This window comes from Trematosphaeria pertusa (assembly GCF_010094035.1).
Source record: "Trematosphaeria pertusa strain CBS 122368 unplaced genomic scaffold BU26scaffold_3, whole genome shotgun sequence".
Taxonomy (NCBI): domain Eukaryota; kingdom Fungi; phylum Ascomycota; class Dothideomycetes; order Pleosporales; family Trematosphaeriaceae; genus Trematosphaeria; species Trematosphaeria pertusa.
Window position 1 is genome coordinate 1,312,310 of NW_022987214.1, and position 23,084 is coordinate 1,335,393.

The window sequence follows — 23,084 nt, forward strand, 5'->3', positions numbered from 1 at the left end:
CACAACGCATCAACCACGGAACAGCATATAGGAGGACGTATTGAAGACCGAGCTTCAGATACGACAGTTCAGATGTGGAAAGGTGGAGAAAATGAGGGTGCTTGCCCAGCAATGCGGCAGTCGACGGTCGACGTGGTGGGGTGCGAGACGCGAAACTCCACGGTTCCGACGTCTGATGGGGGTCCACGGCCAAGCCTTTTCACCGCCCGGCTAATGCAACGTTATTTTATGCGGTTAGGGCAGTCGCACCAGCCACAGATTGACATCATCGCCGCCGCCACACGGGCATCACCATGATCAACTTTCTGCGATGGAACATCTCCAAGATATTTACACTTAACAAGTCCAAATCATAACCAGCATATATCTTGAAGATGCCTCCGAAGAAACAACCCCCGAAGCAGGCTCCAAAGCAGGTATCAAAGCAGGTACCAAAGCAAGCTTCAAAGCCGCCTACCAAGAAGCCACCGCCAAAACAACCACCGCAGCAACAGAGCTGGATCACACGCACCACCAGTGCTGCGGCCGCAGGTGTCGGTAACTTCGCTGGGGCTATCGTCACAGCCGCAGGCAATGGTGTAGCAGGAGCTGGAAAGGGAGCAGGCTCGAGGTATGTCTGCACGTCTCAGAGAGCGATGAAGCTAATGGCGGACAGCGTCACGAACACAAGTCGGGGCTGGGGTGACACTATCCGCGAATACGGCAACTCGATCAAGGATGTCACAGGCGCGACAGGCCCCCGAGGCAGCACCAACAAGAACCCGCTTGGGCTTGTTAGCACACCGTCCGGCGCGAGGGCTGGGATGGCCACAAGGTCGGGGCCTACACCGAGGAAGGGCACCGGGAACAATCCTTTGGGATTGTAAGGGTGATATGTATGGGAGTGAAGAAAGAAAAGTTGTGGATGATGGAGATACATGTACTGGTTTGAGAACCACACTGGAGTCAGGTTGAATGTCTTTATAATGATTATGATGAAACTTGAATGTTTGGATCCCTTCTTCTTTTCGAGCTCCGGTATCCGTTGTCCTCTCATGTCGATCACTCTTCCCCTCAGCGCTGTCCATATCCAAGATGTCCACCGCCTTACAATCCAAGCTCTAATCATTGAAGATTATGCAAGGAACGTTCAAGACGCCGTTGCAGCGCTGAAGAAACATCTCGTGGAGATGAGGCTAAGGACCAGGCAAAGCTGGAGATTAACATTCTACAGCAGTTTGGGACGGATACCGCTCCGTCATGCAATTGCATGCTCATGTCGCTACAGATGCAGGCTAAGCAACACTGAAAGCATCCATGTCTCCCGTTGGCATATCTGAGACCTCAATTTCTTTCTTCGCCTCATCAATCAGCGCCTCAACCGCCTCGGGAGGATACTGTCGCTTCAGAATGACTCGGACGAACTCCGATAAGAGATTCAACCCTAAATCTCCGACCTCCTCTTCACTCATGTATGCAAACTGGTCTCCGATGAGGTTCATCCGCTCAAACCTCCTCTCCATGAGCAGATTGAAGACTCGGCCCATCTTCTCCACGTTCTTCTGGTTGACTCCGCTGTGATAATACTGCGACCGGACGGACTGCATCTCTCGGTGCATGTCAACCCAGGCTGTCTGCTTCTGCAACACCTCAGCCGCCTTGTCGGATGGGAAGATGTCGAATCTCTTCCTCAAGACGTGAAGAGCAACAAGCGAACCCGGGAGATCTTGGATATAGCTGAAGCAATGCATCATAAGATTGGTTATTGCGCCGTGGTCTGCAGCGGCTAGGCCCATGCGAAAGCGCTCGACGTCGTATCTGCTCCGACAACGCGTCCACCAATGTATCATCTCGGCCAGTAATTGGCGCGGTGTAGGAAGGCCGGGATCGTCTCGAGTGGCGTGGTCACCAAGTGCAAGGCGCAGAGTCTTCCACAAGCATCTCATGGTAGCTCCATCCGGATACACTCCTGGAGCACCTTCTGGAATATCGGTTAAGGATTTGTAGGTCCGCCACGCTTCGCTGTACTTCCCTTGCCGGCAATGATTGTCCATTAAGACGTTCATAACCGCAGCGTTGGGTTGGATACCCGTCTCCTTCAAGCGTCTCGCTAGGTAGTCAACATGCTCCCATTGAAAATTGCTGGCGTGATGCCGCATCATGAGAGCGAATGTCGTGACGTTAGCCTGTGGTATCTTCCTGGCAATATCAGAATCGAGAGCCGTCTCCGCAGTCTGAATGGCCTTCTTCGAGATGATGTCGGCCGCTGCCTCATCGTCAAGCTTCTTTGAGGACGATCTTCTAGATTCCTCGATCATCGTCCAGCCGATGTTCTCGGCTTTCAGGATGTGTGGCTCGTCCTTCGTCCGGAGTAGAGCCTTCAGGAGGAGATTGAAGTGGACTGTCTCCGGCTTGCAACCTCTATTATACATCATATCCAAGATCTGGGCCGAAGCTGCGGGTGCCTTCTTGACAACAGCCGATTTCATCCAATCTTTAAACACGTGCGAATGGTATGGCTGCGGGAGGACCGAAATCGCCTGAAGCGCAATACTGGTCATCTTTTCAATATCGGTGCCGAGGCGGTAGAGGAGATGCAGCCTCTCCAAGACTTCCTCGACTTGCCGAGCGGAAAAGGCTGAGGCCAGATAGCCGTCCTTGATCATGTCTCGAAAGACTTGTTTCGCATAGCGGACATGGCGAGCTTCCAAGAATCCCACCAGGCAAGAATCGTAATCCTGCAGTTCCATCTTGCTACCCATCCGTTCCCGCATCTTTGCGTATATTTCCTTGGCTACGTCGGATAGTTGATCGGTACCTGCGCTAGTATGAGCGCGAAATACACTCATCATGATGGATGAGTCCCAGTCCGAATATAGGTCGAAGAGCTCGTGCATGATCGCTCGCGCTCGGTCCGCGTTCCCGGCTAGGGCGTGTAGCTTCGCTCCCATCTCCAGGTGCTCGGGCTTGTAGTCCTGTCGCGAGCCAGTGCTCAGGCCGCTATGGTCTTCTTCCCATTCTTTCAATGCCTGCTCTTCCTTCCCATTAAGGAAGATGCTCTCAAGATACGCAGTCCTTTGCCCTACAGTTGTCGCCCTGCCCACCGAATTCATGTCGCGGTACAATTCTTCTAGGTGCGATCGTCGGGAACGATTTTGCGGGGTGTGCGCCCATTGGGTAGCCCATATGATGTCCCAGGCCCTATCCGGTAGTATAGATGGCAAGCCTGAGATTTGCCTCTTGGCCAACGCGTAGGCTCTCCATAATTGAGTGCGGATACTCTCCTTGCACACCACCGTATCGGCGGCAAGCGAAAGATAGTAATTCAGACGCTTGATTGCATGGCGTTGTCCCAGCCGACGTGTCTTGGAGGCAATGGTCACTCCTTGGGTATCGCGCCACTGTTTTCGCTCGATTTTTCGCTCATCATCCTCCGTCGCATCCTTCGTCGCGACCCTCCACTCGGCGGACGACTCCACAGGCTTGAGGGGTACGTGTGCGGTGGGATCCCATACCTTCACGTAAGGTGAAACGGGTTTAGGGTACGTGGTTAAGAAGCGCGCACGAAAGGAGTGGAAAGGGCGGTAAAGGCTTCGGCGAGTGAGGGACGATAGCATCAGTGTGCGGAACGGCTCAGCGAATGCGGTAGTTGAGTTTCTCCGTGGGTATCTAAGTGCATCTGGACCCCAGGGAGCCGTGAACAATAACGAATACAAATCGAAAGAACAAAAAAGGACGACGCATCGAAGGGCTTCGCAGTGCACTCCTATCAGCAAAAGTTGGAAATCGCATCGGCGTTCGGAAAATCTTATCGGTCCGTCTGCACGTGATCCTATCGATAATGCTAATGCAGCAGCTCAACCTTGGATAAACCTCGACCCAATTCTTCGCTTTCGCTTCCCATGTTCCGTCCCGTTAGTCCAACGCGCTTTTTAATTGTCTCTCCAACCTTGTGCATTGAAGAGGTTTTCCTCTCGAAGCCGCCGAAACCAGTGCGCTTCGGTCTTTCCCTGCCATGTCTCCTCGACGATTCGGCTTCGCTGGTCCATTCTCGCCGAGTCTTTCCATTTGCACAGAGCTTCCAATCATGATCAAGGCTAGTGCGCTTATCCTTTGTCATATTGCGCAGGCAACGCCTCTCGCTTTCTAAGTGGAGTCATCCGTCGCGATGCACGTCTGGAGCATCTCCACTTTACATTCCATCACAACCATCCCCATCTGCGATCGATCTAGAAGTCGCAAGGCTTCTCGAACCCGGAATATGTCCTATGTTACCCCGGTTTGAGTTCCAGCTGGGTTGGCTAACATAGAGTGCGAAAGTTCTATGATTGATGAAGGCCTGCACAGCGCAAAAATAGGACCGATACGCCTTGAGTAGATCTTAAGCAGAACCTCACTGAAGTAAAAGAGGAACGCCTAGACTCAGCATGGTCTTATGCAAGGGCGTACGTACCTGCCTTTGGTCTGTTCGTCACCGGAGCTTGGCTAATTGGTGGAGGATTCGTTCAGCGTCCAGACTGTCGGCAGTCGAAAATGCCCGAGAGAGATTTTCTCTTCTTTCATCAATATCTCCTCAAATTTCTATCCAGCCATATAAGTTTCCGCCGGGTACCTCGTCTATGTGGAGTCCGATATATTAGGCATTGATTTAGCCGCCACCCAGACGTCCTCCTCGCCCATCAGGAAAAGTCGATCCCCGAACACAATCCTTGACTGTGGCCATGAGGGTTTCATGGTTAAGCTTTTCCCCGCAATGCATCCATCTGCCGAGTACGTGCATCGCTCCCGCTAGCGGATGATCAGAAGATTTGTCTTTAGGAGGCTACGTCGCTCGGAGTCGCGCTATATCACCTGCGGAAAGAAATGGTCTCTACCAGCTGCCACCAATATGAGACCACGGACTCGACTTATTGTTTCTGCGTTAGGAAAGCATGCTCACTGTGCGCGTCAATGACGTGCTGTGGCTGTCCAGTCTAACGTAGATTGCCTGTGGCACGAGCATCACCTTGAAGCCGGGTGTGACCATCTTTTCATTACATTTACACCTGGTCGAGCTGGTTGGTCCGGCTACGAATAAGCAATCTTTATGGGAGTATGGGGAACGGCAAGGGCCCCTAAGACGTGGACGCGTCTAGACGATTAATCTCCCGCAATGAGCTTCGTCGACCGCAATACGTAAACCATGCTGCTTGGCTTGCCACTTTATTCGCTTGTCGTTTCTTATATGCTCCATTGTCGTTTTTGGAAGCTCATCCGCTGCGTCCGATCTTCGCCGCATAGCTTTTACACCTCGTTCCTTACATTCTCTCGTTTGCTTCTAGGACCTTGCTCAAGCTCCACTGCGCTCTTTTGAAAGTTCGCGGCCATGCGACGAACTTTCTTCAGCATGCTGCCATGGCTGCTCTGGCCGGCGCTTCTCGCCCGCCCTTCGCTCGGACAACAAAACTTCACGCGCGGCCAAAAGTTTCAGATCATACTACTAGGTACACCGGACACGTCAAAGATGCCTATTGCGCCGACGGACGCCCCGGTATGGGACGTTGATCTCTTCGACACCGACGCGTCGTCCATCAAGGCATTGCAAGCTGCGGGAAAGATAGTAATATGTTATTTCAGCGCCGGCACCGTGGAGGATTGGAGAGATGATGCGAAAGATTTCCCCGCGGCCGATGTAGGAAAAGTCCTACCAGAATGGCCGGATGAGAAGTGGATACGAGTGGGAAGCCAGAAGATCAGGGACATCATGGCGAAGCGCATAAAGACGGCTGGAGACAAAGGGTGTGATGCTATAGATCCAGATAATACAGGTACGAGTTGCTGGAACCGTGGACTTTAGGGCTATTACCCAGCGTGGTATTTGCGCTGTCTACATCTTCAAGAACCATCTAGCTAACTCCTTCTGACAGATGGCTACGTACGTACACCACCTCCTGCTAGCCGAGACTGGCACCGTCTTGAGAGCGACGCCATCCCAATCTCTTCTTCCGAGAACGTACAACTGACATAGTCTAGCAAAACGACAACGGCCTAAACTTGAAGGACACCGACGCAATCAGCTACGTCCAGTGGATGCAGCAAGAAGCGGCGAAATACAACATGGACATTGGGCTCAAGAACAGCATCGACATCATTGACAGAGTATCTACAATAGTCGATTTCGCTGTGAACGAGCAATGCGCACAACTAGGCGAATGCGACAGATACACCACCTTTCTCGCCACAAACAAGCCAGTCTTCCACATCGAATATCCGGCTCCGCTCAACACCAGCGCAGCCAGATCGACACTCTGCACAGGACCTGGAACGACCGGAATGAGTACCGTCTTGAAGAATCTAGCGCTGGATGGTCCGACAGTATACTGTGATGGGTCGCAGGTCGATACGCCCACGAAGGGTGGAACAAGTCCGCCGCGGCCTTCTCCTTCTTCCAGGCCCCCCAACCCTCCGAGGCCGACATCCACACCTTCGAGGCCGACGTCCACACCTCCAAGGCCGACATCCAATCCCCCGAGGCCAAGCACGACACTTAGGCCCTCTTCGACGCAGAGACCCAGCTCCACGCGAGCTTCGAGTGCAAGACCAACGAGTACACCGGGTAACCCTGGGAATCCAGGAGGTGGGTGCAAGTCGAAGCATTGGGATCAATGCGGTGGTCAAAATTGGAACGGGTGCACAGTTTGCGAGGTGTGTTATGCTTATGTTTCTATTCGGAGTGTACAGATTGCTGACTCATTGGGACATAGTCACCGTATACGTGCAAAGGAGTTTCGCCGCCGTATTACTACCAGTGTTTATAAAAGTAGGCTTTATTTTCGGCGTGAGTGGGATTTTGGAATATATTCTTCTCTTCAATATACCCGATGCATGGATACTGTCGTTACGAAAAAAAGACCCGAAGCACTTCTTATTTATGCGATCAATGACAAGCCCCGGTGCAGCTTTCTGGACACCTAGCGGAGAATATCTGCACGGTAAGGCCCAGCTCCCCGCTCCCTGAGCTGCTACTATTTCAGTTACTATGTCACATGGTAGCCTCCAGTGAGCGCATTTAGCTATCATCACATGGTTCGAAGATGCGCGAAAGAAGGCTCTAATATCTCTTGATAACGCCGTAAGTCACGTAATTATGGGCATATAGGTGAGTGATGCGTTGTGCTCACTCATTAGGGCTTCGTTCTCTCAGTCAAGAATAACTCTCTATAGCTGCAACTTCCGGTCAGTATTGTCCTCGCGTCTTCAATCCTTCCTTCACTAACACTTTTTCCACGTCCCTCAAGTACTTCGCGTGACTCTCTTATCCACTCTCACGTCTCGCGCCGACCAGCTCATCTGGGTTTCCTCCAGTCGAGCAGCCATAAAATCATCGCCCACTGCAACACACCTCGGCACTTCCCTCCTAAAGAATCTCTTCTTCCTAAACGTGTTTCGTTCAAATCTCCTCCACATGGCTCCTCGCAAGAAGCAAGTCTCAGCAACCTGCGCAGGCCCTCAAGCCCACGAGAGTTGTAAAGCCAAAGAGCAACGCAGAGAAGAAAACACCCACGAGGCGATCGGCACGCCTGATCGAAAAGTCCTTCGAGGTCGTACGCTTACCGAATAGCCTCATCAACATGGGAAAGACCCCTGAGCACCTGGTCGAGATGTAAGCATGCTCTTTCATTATGCCCATTCTCTGTACTCAAGACGCTAACGCGATCGTAGCCTGCAACGCAATGCCGCGCAATCACCTCTTCTACACCTGCCCGCCGAGATTAGGAACCGAGTCTGGGAGCTCGCAATGGGCGGAAACCTCGTCGAAATCTGCCAGCATAACGAATTCACCCGCACGACTATTCGTGTCAGCCTTGGAGGGAACGCGGTCAAGCGTGTTGGTTATGGTTTTAGCACTGTCGAGTCAGCCTTCCATCTCCCCGAAGTCTGCCGCCAGATCTACACCGAAACCGCAACGCTCGGCTACGCCCTGAATACGTTCCTCTTCAACGGCGCCGGTGAATTTCGACCTTATGCGGGATTGGGCTGGTCTCCTGGTGCCGGCTCAGCTCGAGGCTGTGACTGATGTGGAGCTGCGCCCGCTGACCTTAGAGCCATACTGCAGTGGCAATTCCAGGGAGCCGCTTAGGAGGATCTTCCCGGCACTAAAGAGGGTTCACGTCTTGAAGACTGCGGTAAATCTCGCCATTAGTTTCGACTTCAGAGTGGAGGATACGGGTCCGGGGCGCATGTGGGAGCGGCGGAAGAAGTGGGTACGGGAGAAGATCGGAAAGAAGGAGAATGGGAAGGTTGACGTTCCCTTCGAGGACTTCTAGCGAGAGGATATCGAGGAAGAGGATACGTGCCGTGGATCCCCCGATACCTGTTCCCATCACTAATCCTCATGCTCTTCCCTTGCCTCGCACGCATGTCTCGTCTCCATCTGGCGTTATTCGGTCTGCCAACTTCTTTCTCTTTCTTTTCATCAGCGAGTCACCTCGCCCCATTCATGTCTTCTTTCATCATCTAACATTATTACCGGAGCGTCAAAAGCGAGTCTCTTTACTCTTTCTCGGCCCTCCACTTTCATTAGCATAGTCTACCCACTATTTCCTTCCTGGATGCCTACTCGAATATCTGAGTCCATCCGGCCATTTACTTATCCTCACTAGCATGGGCTCTTCCAGTGGATACGGTAAGGGGAATTAGGCAGACACCATAGCTAACTAGATTCCTTTCTTTCATTAACGCACCTAGGAGCGTCTCTCAAAATGTTCAATCATCCAGGTTTCCCATCCGCCTTCCTCAATTTCAATCTGATTTTCTCCTTCGGCCTCAGCACCGCATACGCGCCCTTAAACTTCGGGACCGCATCACCAACCTTCTCAGGCTCCATGAACTCGCACTCGTACTCGCCAAGCAACACTGCCGCCGTTGCAACCGCCACATTCTTCGCGAAATGCCGCCCAGGACACATGTGCTTCCCTCCGCCGAAAGGGACCCAGCATCCCGCAATCCCTTCCACACTGAAGTTCCCCTCGTCCGTCAAGAACCGCTCAGCCCAGAACTCCTCCAGCGGCTTACGGACGGTCGACGGCCGGGCCGCAGCCCATTCGGAGGTGTTCATGGCTAGTGGGTTCGAGAAAATCATGACGGTAGTGCCCTTGCGAACGCCATACTTGAATTCGAGGGTGAAGTTGGGCGTCGTTACGGTGCGGGCTGTGACGATGGCGAGGTAGCGCCGCGCAGTTTCGGCGTGCATGGACTGAAGGAGCGGTCTAGCGCCCAGCTTCACGACGTCTACACGTTCGCTTTGGTCCGTGGTGCATTCCTCGATTTCAGATTTGAGTCTAGAGCGAAGGTCGGGGTTCCTGAGGGCCTCGATGATGAACCAGAAGACTGACGGGAGTATGTTCGTGCTTGCGCTGGGTCCCCATGTTAGTACGAAGGTTTCTAAGGGAACAAAGTTGAGCGGGTGACTTACGCTTCCAGAATCCCCAAGTTCTCGCTCGCCCTAGCATTGGCGTCCAGTGCCGGCATGCTGCGAAAAGCAGCCCTACGAGCCCGGATGAATTTGGATCCCCACTTATTCCACTCCACGTCTTCGTCCAAGCCCTCCTTCTCGTCTATCGACGCGAGATCCCACTCCTTCAACTTCACCAGCAAGCGATCCCGCGCATCGTACGCGAGGGGCATCATGAACCTCGGCGTCCCTGCGTTGAAGTCCTCTAGCTTCTCATCGAAGAGATAGAAGTCCTCTACGACAGCTGGGTACATCTCCAGGAGCGCGGAACCCATTACCGTCTCGATGGTACTCTCCATAATAACATCTTTGAAGAAGGCATACAAATCCGGAATCTCCATCCCCTCTTCCCTATCACACCCACATGCGGCGAGATTCTTCCTGAGCGTGAGAAAGTATTTCTCCGTCATGGCTGTTAGACTGGGCCCGGAAAGCAGCTTCCGCGGCAGTGTCTCATGCGCGTAAGTGATGCGCCGTTCTACTTCGAACTGGTCCTGGTCGGCCTTATAGAAGTCGAGCGCCTTCTTCGGGCTCCTGAATACCTTCTTGAAGATCTGCACTTTCAGGAACGTCATATCCATGTCTAAGGACCGGAAGACGCGCTTCACGTGTTCGGGGGAGGAGATAAGGAGGAAGTTTAGGGCGCCAACTCTAGTGAGGAGAGGCAGGCGGTCGCCGTATTGGAGTCTGATAGCCGTTAGTAACGGAATTTGAAATGGGTATTTGGGAATGTGCTTACAGTATGCTTGTGAAGAACTGGGCAGGCCCGTTGAGGATCATGCTAGGGGCATGGTAGAGGCCCGGGATCCAATATGGAGCTATGGGGGGTTCGTCATTATGACGAGCATTTTTTGCTGTGTAATGGAAGGCGTAGGTACTGCGGAGCCTTGTGAGGAGTAACACGAGGCCGCAGGTAAGTATTGCAGATATGTATGGGTGGTCAGAAAGAGAGCGCAGACACGCAATGACGGTCTCCACTGCAGCGACTGCCTCCATCTTCCAGTACATGTCTGTGGAGGCTTCAGCAAAAGGTTGCAAAAGAAATACTAGTAGAGTTAAACGTTTGGGAGAAGGGTAGCCAGATTATCTGTTTGCAACGCGGAACAAGGGACGACTGCTGAGGCGTGAGTACGTTGAGGTGTGCGGCGCAGCTCAACGACTCTCACCGGTCAGGCACAGCATGCAGCCTTGTTGAAGCAAGGACGAGGCATGGCGTCCATCTCTCAAGTGATGGATCGATGCTGTTCGTCTAAGGTGGCACCGTTGGTGTAACCTCAAGGTTCTTGTGGCGGCGCCGTTCGAGCATAGAAGTGTGGCTAAAACCTGCCGACGTGGTTAAAACCCGTCTCCTTCTCCTCCACGCATTCCCAAGCGCGCAATGGGCCAGTGACTAATAGTCAAGCCTCTCCACCGCAGGCCTCATCTCTAACTCTTGCGTAGGAGCGAAGATGCAGCCCAGTCGCGAGCCCTCGAGCTACTCTGATTTCGTCGCGACGTCTACCGGTGACTGGCCCTTTCCGCAATGCCTCCGCCACTTTGTCTACATAAGGCCGCGAGGTTTGGCATTCCCAACCATATTGCGGTGATCGAGGTGGATTTGACGGACGGTAGAGGGGATCAGGAGCGACGGTGGAGTATTGCATTCACAATCTAGCGTAGACAACGAGAGGAGAGCGAAGCATGGAAGCCAGCGCCTTCCTCAAGTAGACTTCTGAGGGTTTCATTAGCAGGGAAAGCTGACGTGTTTCTAATGGGACGAACATTTTTAGCTACCCTCTACAGAGTCAAGCAGTTTGGACTGGCATGTCTGGTTGATGCTAAAGCTGATAGGGTTTAGAACCTTTCGGAAGTCGTATCCCGACTCGCTCTCCCTCAGACGAGCGTGCCATTGTGCTTTGTTCATCTCTGTAGAGTACGCAGTATGCATTAGAGGTATTCCCTTCACTGACGCAAGCAGACGTTGTGACGAGACTTCTTCGGCGACGCCAAATTTGGGCCGAACCTGCGTGTCTAAGCAAGAAGAGCATACCCAGGTAACATGACGGACAAAGGCATGTCAATGAGCTTACCGTATCCTCCTGTCTCACCTCACTGGATCACCTCACTGGATTCCAGTGTATAATCGGACTTACACATCGCAATCTTACCTTCTTCGGTGCGATAGTGCACCAAGCTTCCGCCCTCCAGACTTCAAGGATCCCCCTTTTTCCCTACATTCCTGCATCTTACCAGAAAAGCGGTGTCAGCCACGAGCCTCAGGCTCCCGCAAAGCAAGATTCTAGTCTCCGATACAGGAGATGAGAGAAAGCGCCACAAGCGCAAGTCAAAACCCCAACACCCCCAAAAAAGGAAGCGCAAAGCGCAAACTTCTAGGCGGATCTCGCAACGTCACTGAATCTCCAAAGCAAGGCAACGCGCAGAGGCGAAAACAATTTGGTCGGCTTGCCCGGAAGGAGTGTGCCGGGCTCGGCGCACAACTAGACGGCGAACAATGGCAAAAAAACTTCTGGAAACATGGTAAAGTCCTGTAAATCGCATCCGTATCCGACAACCCTGGGCATGTGAACGGATTGGTAAAAGCCGGGACAGGACAGGGCAAATTGACGTTGGCCACGATAACCGCCCCGCAAAGGGGCGTTGGGCTGAACATACACCAAAGTGAGGTCGCCGACGCGATCGCCTTTTCTTGCAACGGCGTCGCGCGCTAGACGTTTGCTTGTTCGGTCAGGCTGCCGTCCTCGTGCTCGGACGCAATGCGGTAATGCTGAGGTGATCGTAGATCGTGTCGGTGGTCCCTTTCTCGGAGAGACGCCTCTTACGCTGATCTTGTTCAAAAGTAGAGGTCGTAATGGAGAGTGCCGGGTAGCAATGCATGACGGAGGTGGTGATGAAGCAGGTTTGAAGGTCCAGGCGAAACGGGCGGCACCGCTGCCGATAGAGGCACTGCTTCCGGGGACGGTTCTCCTCCCGTATCAAATGTCCCCTTAGCGAGTCGTGACGAAGGCGGACCCATGAAGTGAAGAGAAAGTGTGAGAAGGATATGCGAAGAGGTGACCTCGTGCCATCAGGCGACCGATGCGACCCCTGCTCAACGTGATCTAAAAGAGGATAAAACAAGACCATGGCTGCGACATCAGAAGCCAAAAAGCAAAAGACGTCGGCCAAGCATTCGTGGAAAGGACCCAGGCGAGTGGAAACACGACGGCAAGCTTAAGCGACGGCCACAAATATTGGGAACGACAGGGAAAATGAGACGGAGAGCAAAAGAAAAGATGAATCCTCCAGGAAAGTTCCTTTCCCAGACCACGTTGATGTCGCATAAGCCTGCCGAAGCCACTTCCGTTTTCCGCATGGCTCTGGGGAATCAGGCCCGCTACAGGGTGTGACATTGTTACCCTCGTTGCTTTTTGGTGTTCATCTGTACACGCGCTGGTATTTATCACCACCTGCAGATATCCTCCGTGTGACATTTTTAGCGGATGTGTACTAGACGAGCGGGCGTAGGCGACCAAAGATTGCACCGAAATGGGAAGTCGACGATGTGGGACGTGCGGGGAGACCTAGAGTACCAATTAAGCCAAAATTTGCGCAAGCCACCGTTGAGTCAATGCGAAAAGCAATGAAGCGATTTGCAGCTGCGTTTGTTCGATTGCATGTTTGAGACGCACGAGGGCGGAAACGATGCTGCGAGGGAGGCAGGAGGTGCGTCAACGCGACAAGAAAGGAAGCTTCAAATCTTGCTGTGGAGGCCGAGCAACGGTCCGCAAGCCTTATCCGCTGAACGGGAGGTGAAAATGTCGCAGATACGTATGGGTGGAGTACGTCTATGATGTGTTACCTCTGCATGATGGAATATATCCCTCACCTGATATGAGTTCTCGCCATGTGGCGACCGCGATTGGAGCCGACACCGTGCATCTGCGGCTTCAAGATGCGCCTACATGCACATCCAACGAACCGTTGAGCAGCATTGAGGTCTTCCTGCGCGTTACACGAAGCAGCCACGATTGACCGCTACTTCGGAGTTCGTAGGAGATATCCCATTTGCGATCGGACTAGGCCTTCAAGATTCGGCGATCAAACCAGGCGGGACAGAGGGGCTAGGAGCTTGCTGGAGGTTGCGGAGGGCCGAAAATTAGGCAAGTGGTGGAGGAAGGTTGATAAGTTTTGCAGCCTCAACCCCACGATTTGTAAGGGTTTTTGAGAGCGTTGGTAAGGGCGAATTGGAGCATTGGCCAGCTAGGGCCATCGGTTCTTCTCCCCGGTTCCCCAGCCGAGATTGGTGGTTGAGACAAGCTGTCTTTTCGGGCCGATTCTCTGGCGAGGCGCTCTGGCCGACTGATGATCTGTCGCTTCAACTTCATCGACGCACTACTGGGCATGTCCTCGAGTACAAGAAGCAATAAGTTGAACTTAGCTACTTGACCATCTCCACCTCGAGCGAAAGTCCAAGAGAAGGCGCGGGTCGGTGTCGTGGTCCAGAACACTGCGGACGAAACAGAAGTATGTTCATGCAAGGAAAAGCGGGAGGAGCGCCGCGACGGAGGGTCTCGCATGCGTCCAAAGTCCCTCATATTCTCGGTTCATACAGGGACCCCTCTTATGAGGCTTCCTATCCGGGAAGAGGACAATACACCCGCAGGTAGAGGCATGCAGGTAAGTTTGGTGGAGTCGCAAGTCCGAACTGGATGTCTCTGGTTTGGCTGGCATGAGATCGGTTGGAGTCCGAATATTAGACGAATGGATACTTCCATGCATTGGAAACATTCTTCATCGTAGGAGCAAACGGCAATAGTATTGCCGCCCAAAAAGCAAAAACAGAGAGTAAGACCCTAGTCGTTGTTCGATAAAGAGGGCTTGTGGACTTCCGCGTGCGCTTACGAGACAAAGCTAGTGAGAAAGTTGCCATATACACGTGTTTCCAAAGACCGTACGCAGCATCGCGTATAGCAGGAGGAAGTGATGGGGCGCAGGACTTCTCACGGCATAGAAACGGAGGCGGTGACTGTGGGACGACCTTGCTTGAAGCTCGTGAGTTGGTGCCAGTCTCACATGTACTCCAGGTGAGAGTTCTCCAGACCCCACGACCAGAGTAACTCGCAGTACGGATAGATCATCTCACCTCAGGTGAAAGCATGTCACTCCATTGGGTAAGCGGAGGTCGTACTGTTGACTGCTGATCTGAGCGAAGCCCCACATATAGGCTCGAAGTCTAACAGCTTGCCGTGCGTAGGATCGAGATCACGATTACCTGCTGTAGTCAGCGCATAGATCTATTTTCTCTAATGGTCTCCTGACCTCTCCCGACAATATCCGGGTATCTTTTTCGCGCGGCGGAGAGAACAGCGGTATGAAGCGCAGGGATCATTTGTTGTTAGCAGATGCCGGTCTAAAGTCACGTAATATTGACGGCACGATACCTCGAGCTCGCTGTGGATACTGGCACACACTCCTCAATACTTAGGAGACAGGCGCTAACGTTTACTCTCGGCCGTCTGAGAAGTCCGTGGGTGGGTGGCTTCGTCGTATGATCTTTTGGTAGCTTGCGGGCTTGGCCACTAGATCAGGTTCCGGTGCGGGGCAGAGTGAAAGTTTGAAATGCATCGACCCACTTAGGCAATCTGCTCCATATTGACCACGTCTGCGAGGTAGACGTGCTAGTTCTCTAGAATGGATCAAGAGCCCTACGCTCTTCTGCTGCTGCACGTCATCCCGTTGGGCTGTGGTATGGGAATCTGGCGCTGTTGGCATAGTAGGGCATCATGTCCCTCCTTATCGCCGCCGCCCTGCAGTAAATGTGAAAATGCCATGCGGTCCAACTCTTCCATAGTAGTCAAGGTTCCGAGGGCGGAAGGCATTCCCCTCAAAGCCAAGAACAGACTTCCTGGTCATCTTTCGTAAGCTCATGCAACTATGCTTCTGCACTTGCCATTGAGGGGGTTTCGGATAGTTTCCTGAGGGTAATCGATCGTCGAGGACCTAACATCCGCTCTTCAAGTACCGGTACTTCCTCAGCGGAAGGGTCGAGAGGCGTCGTGCAAGAGATGAGCCGAAGCGTGGGATGATGGCGACGATATCCGTTCGGGGCGGAGTACGGCGTCGTAAGAGAAGTGTTGAGGATCGAAGTGGCAGTGTCTGCGACGGTTCGACGATGATGTTGAGCTGGAACGGCGCAGTAATACCTTGGCACATCCCACGTTGGAATGTCTTCCGAGAAGTTTGCCGAATGTACCTTGGAACACATCCCACGCGATCGACGCGATTCGACCGGTTTGGGTCAGCGGAGGAATTTGAACAATGAGGCTCTAGGCGGTCAGCGCAGGGTTGACCGGCATTGTCTGACCGGCATTCGATAACCGCGGCGAAGGGCTGTAGCCGACCGGAATAACAGGTGGCAAGACGGTCAATTGCTTGTGCAGCTGCTTGCGAACAGCGAAAATAGAACGAACCGAGCGTTTGGCGAGTTCCACAGGGATCTCGACATGTTCAAGCAAGTGATGGCCGATCAACGGGTTGACCGAACCTCGTCTTTCGGGCGGGGATAGACTCGTCATTGAGAGCCGGCGGTATTTGGCGAGCTTCAAGTCGGAATAGGGAGCAGACGGGAATAGGGAATTCAAAGCAGAGACTCGAGCAAGTGGATCGTCCCACAGATGACGTTGGGATGAGGATACTCCCTTTAACGTCCTGAGACCACATCCTGCCATCTGTCCCGGTTCCAACACCCGATCTCCTGAGACACTTGCCGCCATGGTCATACGGCATTTTGGACCTGGTCTTGATTTGGACTACAGGCGTGATGCGGTGCCATCGACGAGGGCCTTCGTACAACATCGGTTAAGACCTCGACTAGGTTCAGCTGAGGATCATGCCTCCCCGCATTCTTGTGGTGTAACACGACCCCTCTTTTCACGCCTGGTATTCCGAAGGTTGCGATTATTTCCGTCGTGGGGGGGGATCAGAAAATTCTGCGCAAGGAGATCCACTCGTGACACATCCCACGCCGAACTGCGGCCCCTGCTATGATCATAGAGCTCTTGTTGTGAAGTTATATGCCGATGGAACGTCTAGTCGGATGAGATATGGAGTAGGCCGGAGAGGCGAGTAATTCTTACCCCTTCGAATCCACTCTCACGCAGCACACCCTGACCTGCTGCCTGCATATCGAGAGCCATGCAAGCAGCGGCGTCACATGGCGACGCGCAGCAAGACGATGCTGGGGCTTGCAACCCAATCTCGAATCCTAGTGCGCGGATGGCTTGCGCGCTCTTGAGCCTCGGGCAGCATCTGGGGGGTTTCCGTTCTGATATTGCATGCATGGGCTCCAATGCAGGAGGGCGGTGCTAGGTGCTAGGAAGCAAGCCGATCGCGAGGACAACTGGGCGTCATGCATGTCAGAGGGAGGCATGGCCGGCGGCTAGCAGATGCGTCACGGTTCGAGCGTGGTCGAAAGCGGGGGACGCCAGGTTCCTCGGATCGACAAATTGTGGGGTAATAGCGCAGAGCTGTGCGCGAAGCTTCGGTCCCTTTTCGGCTGGCTTTCTGGCGAGGCTGTGCCCACACTGTCCGACGACAACGCACTATACATGCCGTTCTGAAGTGCAGAAAGGCCGATGCCCCGGATTCCATTACGAGACAGGCGCATCAGGCCGGCATCAGATTGCAGGAAAAATTTTCTTCCGCTTGCCAGTGTGAGTCTAGGGGCCGCGGGCCCACTCCAACGATGCAGCATCGGGAACAAGACAGACTCGGAGACGGTTGTAGCTGAGCACAGGGACGATGTGCTCTCGGCTGTGCGCCGGGAACACCTCGTCTGATCGTTGTTGGGTCTTGCCACGGGTGTTGGCGTGGGGGAGGTGACAAAGGTTCACCGGCGTTCAGGAACCGCAGCAAACCGTCCAAACATCTCTCCCTCTCGCGCCGGTGAGCCTGGGAGCTGGAAACAAAAGCAACGAGAGGCTGGTGTATTTCCACGTCGCTGGGTCGCGTACTCTCGTGACTGCCGAAGCATCCTCTCGGTAGACGCTGCACACGCAGCGGTTGCAAGTGACCTTGTTGCGCTGGGGACGCGTTGCTGCATGTCACCAGGCGGGAATTGAGTTTGCGGCGGCGCTCCTAGACACGATAGTGGGTCTGAAGAATGAGGGCGAGGCGGCCCAGAGCTGGAACCCCTCACCGCAATGGGAAGAGGTGATGCTGGGGAGCCTTTGTTCCCGCAAGCAAACCTGGCTAGACTAGTGCTTCTCCTGCTGCGTAGGCGCCATGGCCGAGAGCGCCACCAGAGTAATCGGCGTGGGGGGCCGCAGCTTCGCATCGCAGTCGGCCGGCGCTGCCGGGGATGGTGTAGTAATGACGAGGTCTGAGCTCAAACGTGTCCTCATGTTCCTGTCGATGGCCCTGCAACCCTCGGGGAGATTATTGATGACTGCTGCGCGCTGATGGTTTGTGATCTTGTGACGGGCAATCCTGCACCGCCTGCCCGACATCTGCCACGTCTTGCGTCTCTTCGCAGTCCTTATTCTTCTTACTCTTTGCATTGCGCTGCTGTGCATCCTGAATGGCCGCTGAGAAATGAAGTACGCGACGACTGGCACCACGATGGGCGGCGGACTGGCCCAGGGGCGCGGTCGTGATATCAGATGATGAGAAGACCTCGGCGGCATGGGTCCCTCACGAATGCCACACCACACCCCACCCCCACACTAGGATGCCCCGAACCGCCTCTGCAACGCTCTTTCGAGCCCGCCAACCCTTCGCATGGGCGAGACGGTGGCAATGATCGCCCTATCAGCGGCCTGCGAGCGCCTGCAGAGATCGTCACAAGGCGTGCACCCCTTGCCCAACAGCTCCGGCCAGGATCCGACCGTCGGCAGCCTCTCACCTCCTTGTTAGCTGCCACCGTGATGTGAGGAGAAAAAGCAAACGCTGTTTTCACCCATGCTCGCCTCAATCATTGGCTGGGCCCCAGTCCCACCGGCCAAGGCGCAAACAGCCGTGCCTGACATCGGCAACGCGCACTACAGCGCCTCCAGGTCACCGCCCCTTTGGTCGTCACAGTCATGCCTGCTGGCCCTTTGACGGGTGCACCTTCGCGCACCTTGCTTTGCCCGCGATCCCCAGTATTCCTGCCCGGTCGTCAGCTGGACCCCCACTCTCGCCAATGGCTCTCTGAAATCCGCGACAGCGCTTCTCCGGCCTGTGAATTATATAAGTACAGGTACATGTCCTCGGTTCGAGGCCATTCTCGTTGACGTATCCGTACCGTTCGTCGATCAATTTGCTATCCCTTTGTCAAGCCTCCGCACCTCTGCAACGTCTTCGTCAATATAAAACCCATCAGACTTCCGCCAGAAGCACCCATACCTACCATGTCACCGCATAACGACGCCCCTTCTCCTGCACATAGCTTCAACTCTCGCTCGGGGTACCCTATCCACCACCAGGCTGTGCAATCAATCTACGCCATGAGCCACTATAACGACTCTTTCGAAACAAGCTCCGTCGAGTCTGGAGACGTGGGCTTGCGGCGGTCGCTAGTGCCAGGTATCTACGTCCCCACAGTGGCCTTCTTCGACCCCATGACCGACAATGTCGACGTCGAGACAACAGCCAACCACGCTGTCCGTCTAGCAAAAGCCGGCGTCGCTGGCATCACCACCCAAGGATCGAATGGCGAGGCGGTCCACCTCTCACATACGGAGCGTAACCTGATCACCAGCACCACTCGTAAAGCGCTAGACGACTCTGGCTTTGGTTACATGCCCGTCATTGTCGGCTGTGGCGCTCAATCCACCCGGGAGACGATCGAGCTTTGCGAGGAGGCCGCCTCCGCTGGCGGAGACTACGCTTTGGTACTACCGCCCGCATATTACCAAGGATTGTTCTCCAAAGACACCGTCATCAGCTTTTTCCGAGACATAGCGACGGCCTCACCTATCCCTATACTCATCTACAACTACCCTGGCGCCGTATCAGGACTGGATCTCAACTCGGATGCCATCACTGAGCTCGCCCAGCATCCAAATATTGTCGGCTGCAAATTGACCTGCGGTAACACCGGCAAGTTGAACCGCATCGCGGCCGCCACGCGTGCTGCCACTCTCTCTGACCCCGGATCTGGTTTCATGTGCATGGGTGGCTCCGTGGACTTCACCCTTCAAACCCTGATTGGGGGAGGATCTGGAATCATCGGCGGCATGGCGAACATCGCGCCTAAGGCCTGCGTCAGGCTGGTTGAGCTGTTCGAGGCCGGCGAGCACGCAGAAGCACGCAAGCTGCAAGCCGTTGTGGCTCGCGGCGACTGGGCGGCCATTCAGGGCGGCATCATCGGCACCAAGGCTGCCCTCATGTCCCACTTTGGGTATGGAGGCTATGCTCGCAAGCCTCTTCCCAGGCCGAACAAGGAAGAAATCCGCAAGTGGCGCGACGCATTCGAAGAGCTGGTCAGAGTTGAGAACTCTCTATGAACTCCCACCGTCGTATTCTCCGCTCAGAACGTGCGTCAGCCGCATCGCCATGAGAGATCCCCTTCCTTTCTCTGCTCTTCCCCTGCTTTCGTCGACAACATCGACCTTAATGAGTTTCGCTTGCGACGATCTGCGAAGTCCTCATGTTCGCGGCACACACGATTCAGCATCTTCACCGGCGTTGAGCTCTTTGCATTATCTGTGGCGTTTCCTTTGGCTTGAGCGTCTCGCTTCCTTGCGCTGGTCTGTGTCCTAGGCGTTATCTGTTGCAAAACGGTTGTCGAAAAGCAAGCCTGCCGCCAAAAGCTGTATCGGTCGTTTTGGTTTCCCACTTTGTCTTTCTCTGAAACACCAGCCTCGCATGGACCCTTGTACATGTACATATTGGTCTTGCTTTTTCTAACATCGTCTGGGTGGTCTTCTGCTTTTGCAAAATGGCTCACGTTCCCCGGCCCGCAAGGGACTGGCCTTGGAATACCTCCTTAGAATTGGGCAACCCGCGTGTAGGATAGCAAGGTTATGAACGCACAGCTATCCATTGGATCCAATGAATGTTCGAAGATGCCGGCGTGCCGCGTGCGTGAACCCGTGATGCATTTGTTCCTGGTGAGGTATTCCCGTCCGCACCAACCGCACCTTGTCGCAGGAGGGCTGTACCTAGTGCGGCGAGATCAGCGCGCCCAAGAGCCCCGTTCCGAGCTGCCGCCTTGTCCATCGGAATCCTTGGAGCCCAGTCGCAAAGAGGTTCGTTTTCCCTAGTTAGCGGAAGGCTGCACGTGTCCACAGGCCCCAAAATGCGCACGCGTCTGCATGGTGACGTTCATTCCAACTCGCGTTGAGCGTCAGAGCGCCGCCGTCACTCGTTCCAATTTTGGTGACATCCAGCTTTTTGAGGCTCTTGCCCTTTCCCTAATGCACTCAGCCTGCAGCATTCGCTTTTGCGCAATAAGACATAGTGTCGTCCCAATTCAGCTCCATTGATAAATTCGATGGAGCTGAGGGCTGAGAACCCGGAGTTGCAAACGATGGCATCCCGCTGAAGCTGCCTTGTGACTGAGCCAAATGCCAAGGAGCAGTCGTCGCGCAGCGTTATCGGTATCCAGCAACTTGAGCTCGAATACCGGTCACGAGGCTCGATTGACGAGTCCACATACTATGGGCACTATTGACGACAACATGAGACGCATCTCGTGGACCCAGCCCTTCTACGGGACTCGTTGGCTTACCGCCTGCGTCGTGAGGTGGGCTCTGGGCCACGTTCGGGTCGTTCGCATATATATAGAATGCAAGCCAATCGGAGCTAGAGGACAAGGGCTCTCGAGGTCAGTCTTTCTTTGCTTCTTTTGAAGTCCAGAGATAGCTGACAACCTTGCAGGGTACCTCTCTCAGTCATCATCCCATCAGCTGGGCCTTACCCCCTCCAACGCTTGTTGTGATTTGGCGCACAGTTGCTCGCTTCGCATGATAGGGCTGACTGGTCTGTAAAGGTACAGACGAACCGATCCAGGGTAGGGATACGAGGCGGGGAGCACGACCCGTGATGGACGCTGCCGCGTAGCCATGGACACGGCTAGACCTTGCGCATGTCCTGATACTACAACAAACGTGCATCCGGCGTTGCGAAGCACATTCACAGCCCACTGCCTTGCTGCAGGCATGCCCTGTTGCCTGCTTTCGGGCTCTTATCTGAGTCAGGGCAATGAGTAGCTGCCCAGGCGGACATCGGTCACGGAAGGCCACGTTGGAACACTGACTGGAGCCAGCATCAAGCAATGAGATCTTTCCGTGCCGCATGTCGTTGGAAACGGAAGACTGCGCCAAAAGGCGGTCAAGGATGCAAGCTCGCGACAAGAGGCTCCGCTCTGAGAGGACAGCGTGATGGTCGCACCGAAGCAACGGGAGCAAGTGTGGGGGAGAAGGTTGAGCGCATATGACCAAAAAGTAGCGGTGCAATCAAATTATTTCGCATCAAGTAATGGCCGCAATATCGTCGTGCGGGATTTCCTGGCTGAGCTTCGAAACGTCCCTCGCCGGTGATGCGTCCGATGGACCGAGTCTAGATCCTGATGGATGGAATAGGGCGGCATGGGGCGATCATGACCGGAAAGCATGTCAATGACGCAGGCTCATGCAATACCCTGTGACGCGTCTAGGGCGCGATGAGTGATAGAGATAATGTACGCGGATAGTTGCGATTATCCATTTTCCGTGGCTTTGTTGGAGAATGGGGGGAAACCTTGGAAGAGTGCGAGAGGGAGGCGGCGTAGAATAGGTGGTCTTATCGGAACTTCTCGCCGAACCCTCGAGGGCAGTCCCCGTCTTAGTTCTCCGTGATGATTCCGGTCGAGCCGCTTATAGGAGGTGTTACCATGGTGTAGGAGACATGAAATTCAGCGACGCCTTCCGTAGCGGTAGATTGTGACGGCGCGGCTGAGGTCGCGAGCGTTCGGAACGTCGCTATTCAAGAGATATGAGCCGTGTACCCGGATTTCTCAGCGAACCTACCACAGGTAGCTGTATGCGCATGCCCCTAGACCTCACACCTCGATTGCAAGGCTTTCTAGAGCCACGTGATGCTTCCTGTGCTCAACTATCCAAAGGTCCTTGATCGGCAAATTCAGGCTTGAGAGTGTAGAATGGCTGGTCCACCCAGCAGCACCTAGTCATCGCACGCGTGAGAAGTCGCAGGTGGTTATTCGCAGCTCGTTTGATACCCAGGTACCCAGCATCCCCGCCCTGGCACACTGAATCTTGTATGCCTCATCGCGATGTTCTTTGGTTTAAGGCGTAGGCTGAAAACGCGTACACGGTATGCATAGTGAAGGCACAGAAGAGGCAGTAAGAAATGGTCCGGAGTCCTCAGTGGTCTGGACTCCACCAAATCCGAACGTTTGGGCTGGTTGCGAACGGGTCGAGTGTACGGGACTGGTGGCTCAGCTGGGCTCTAACGCAACATGCGGCGGTACATATACTACCACGACATTCCTTACTTCTGGCTATGAGAAGCCGATACTGGATGCCTTCGACAGTAAAAGCCCGACGACGTGCCAGTGTAGAATTGTCGGGTCGTTTTTCAGTGCATTTTGTTAAGGTGTACGGCGGCGTTGGCGAGTACAGGCTGTGCCGGGTTGCCATAATGTGCCATA

General features: G+C 54.1%; 10 protein-coding genes across 10 annotated transcripts; 4 read left to right on the top strand and 6 right to left on the bottom strand.

Annotated features, from left to right (window-relative positions):
• Positions 1-571: 571 nt before the first annotated feature.
• BU26DRAFT_515596 (uncharacterized protein) lies at positions 572-1,008 on the top strand. The gene has a single exon (XM_033828113.1). The coding sequence runs from the start codon at positions 645-647 to the stop codon at positions 864-866; it is 222 nt and encodes a 73-aa protein (XP_033688224.1). The 5' UTR covers positions 572-644; the 3' UTR covers positions 867-1,008.
• BU26DRAFT_515597 (uncharacterized protein) lies at positions 949-3,738 on the bottom strand. The gene has a single exon (XM_033828114.1). The coding sequence runs from the start codon at positions 3,594-3,596 to the stop codon at positions 1,275-1,277; it is 2,322 nt and encodes a 773-aa protein (XP_033688225.1). The 5' UTR covers positions 3,597-3,738; the 3' UTR covers positions 949-1,274.
• A 1,627-nt stretch (positions 3,739-5,365) lies between these two features.
• BU26DRAFT_419250 (carbohydrate-binding module family 1 protein) lies at positions 5,366-6,776 on the top strand (the record flags this gene model as incomplete). The annotated part of the gene is made up of 4 exons (XM_033823290.1): positions 5,366-5,786; positions 5,886-5,893; positions 5,992-6,663; positions 6,723-6,776. 4 exons carry the CDS (start codon positions 5,366-5,368, stop codon positions 6,774-6,776), a joined length of 1,155 nt encoding a protein of 384 aa, XP_033688226.1.
• A 503-nt stretch (positions 6,777-7,279) lies between these two features.
• On the top strand, positions 7,280-8,078 carry BU26DRAFT_515599 (uncharacterized protein). Its single transcript, XM_033828115.1, has 2 exons — positions 7,280-7,621; positions 7,681-8,078. Exons 1-2 carry the CDS (start codon positions 7,590-7,592, stop codon positions 8,033-8,035), a joined length of 387 nt encoding a protein of 128 aa, XP_033688227.1. The 5' UTR covers positions 7,280-7,589; the 3' UTR covers positions 8,036-8,078.
• A 650-nt stretch (positions 8,079-8,728) lies between these two features.
• Positions 8,729-10,480, bottom strand: BU26DRAFT_560552 (cytochrome P450; the record flags this gene model as incomplete). Its single annotated transcript, XM_033832809.1, has 3 exons — positions 8,729-9,374; positions 9,434-10,159; positions 10,212-10,480. 3 exons carry the CDS (start codon positions 10,478-10,480, stop codon positions 8,729-8,731), a joined length of 1,641 nt encoding a protein of 546 aa, XP_033688228.1.
• Positions 10,481-11,935: 1,455 nt separating this feature from the next.
• On the bottom strand, positions 11,936-12,776 carry BU26DRAFT_218437 (uncharacterized protein). Its single transcript, XM_033820729.1, has 2 exons — positions 12,125-12,776; positions 11,936-12,025 (listed from the first exon to the last, which is right to left on the bottom strand). Exon 1 carries the CDS (start codon positions 12,593-12,595, stop codon positions 12,197-12,199), a length of 399 nt encoding a protein of 132 aa, XP_033688229.1. The 5' UTR covers positions 12,596-12,776; the 3' UTR covers positions 11,936-12,025; positions 12,125-12,196.
• A 2,527-nt stretch (positions 12,777-15,303) lies between these two features.
• On the bottom strand, positions 15,304-16,526 carry BU26DRAFT_218363 (uncharacterized protein). Its single transcript, XM_033820728.1, has 3 exons — positions 15,922-16,526; positions 15,655-15,775; positions 15,304-15,607 (listed from the first exon to the last, which is right to left on the bottom strand). Exons 1-3 carry the CDS (start codon positions 16,228-16,230, stop codon positions 15,384-15,386), a joined length of 654 nt encoding a protein of 217 aa, XP_033688230.1. The 5' UTR covers positions 16,231-16,526; the 3' UTR covers positions 15,304-15,383.
• A 694-nt stretch (positions 16,527-17,220) lies between these two features.
• On the bottom strand, positions 17,221-17,852 carry BU26DRAFT_218259 (uncharacterized protein). The gene has a single exon (XM_033820727.1). It carries the CDS (start codon positions 17,784-17,786, stop codon positions 17,340-17,342), a length of 447 nt encoding a protein of 148 aa, XP_033688231.1. The 5' UTR covers positions 17,787-17,852; the 3' UTR covers positions 17,221-17,339.
• Positions 17,853-18,611: 759 nt separating this feature from the next.
• BU26DRAFT_218469 (dihydrodipicolinate synthase) lies at positions 18,612-20,197 on the top strand. Its single transcript, XM_033820730.1, has one exon. The coding sequence runs from the start codon at positions 18,841-18,843 to the stop codon at positions 19,936-19,938; it is 1,098 nt and encodes a 365-aa protein (XP_033688232.1). The 5' UTR covers positions 18,612-18,840; the 3' UTR covers positions 19,939-20,197.
• Positions 20,198-20,922: 725 nt separating this feature from the next.
• Positions 20,923-21,886, bottom strand: BU26DRAFT_515603 (uncharacterized protein). The gene is made up of 2 exons (XM_033828116.1): positions 21,314-21,886; positions 20,923-21,260 (listed from the first exon to the last, which is right to left on the bottom strand). The coding sequence occupies exon 1, from the start codon at positions 21,594-21,596 to the stop codon at positions 21,339-21,341; it is 258 nt and encodes an 85-aa protein (XP_033688233.1). The 5' UTR covers positions 21,597-21,886; the 3' UTR covers positions 20,923-21,260; positions 21,314-21,338.
• Positions 21,887-23,084: the final 1,198 nt, after the last annotated feature.

Excerpts from the sequence above, each read along its gene's own strand:
- BU26DRAFT_218363 (XM_033820728.1), bottom strand. The coding sequence starts at position 16,230 with ATGACCATGGCGGCAAGTGTCTCAGGAGATCGGGTGTTGGAACCGGGA. Across the intron at positions 15,776-15,921 it reads TGGAACTCGCCAAACGCTCG|CCTCATTGTTCAAATTCCTC; the intron begins GTTCGTTCTATT and ends GACCGCCTAGAG. Across the intron at positions 15,608-15,654 it reads CCAACGTGGGATGTGCCAAG|ACACTGCCACTTCGATCCTC; the intron begins GTATTACTGCGC and ends GAACCGTCGCAG.
- BU26DRAFT_515597 (XM_033828114.1), bottom strand. The coding sequence starts at position 3,596 with ATGCTATCGTCCCTCACTCGCCGAAGCCTTTACCGCCCTTTCCACTCC.
- BU26DRAFT_515596 (XM_033828113.1), top strand. The coding sequence starts at position 645 with ATGGCGGACAGCGTCACGAACACAAGTCGGGGCTGGGGTGACACTATC.
- BU26DRAFT_218437 (XM_033820729.1), bottom strand. The coding sequence starts at position 12,595 with ATGGTCTTGTTTTATCCTCTTTTAGATCACGTTGAGCAGGGGTCGCAT.
- BU26DRAFT_218259 (XM_033820727.1), bottom strand. The coding sequence starts at position 17,786 with ATGCGAAGCTGCGGCCCCCCACGCCGATTACTCTGGTGGCGCTCTCGG.
- BU26DRAFT_218469 (XM_033820730.1), top strand. The coding sequence starts at position 18,841 with ATGTCACCGCATAACGACGCCCCTTCTCCTGCACATAGCTTCAACTCT.
- BU26DRAFT_515603 (XM_033828116.1), bottom strand. The coding sequence starts at position 21,596 with ATGCCTGCAGCAAGGCAGTGGGCTGTGAATGTGCTTCGCAACGCCGGA.
- BU26DRAFT_515599 (XM_033828115.1), top strand. The coding sequence starts at position 7,590 with ATGGGAAAGACCCCTGAGCACCTGGTCGAGAT. Across the intron at positions 7,622-7,680 it reads CCTGAGCACCTGGTCGAGAT|CCTGCAACGCAATGCCGCGC; the intron begins GTAAGCATGCTC and ends ACGCGATCGTAG.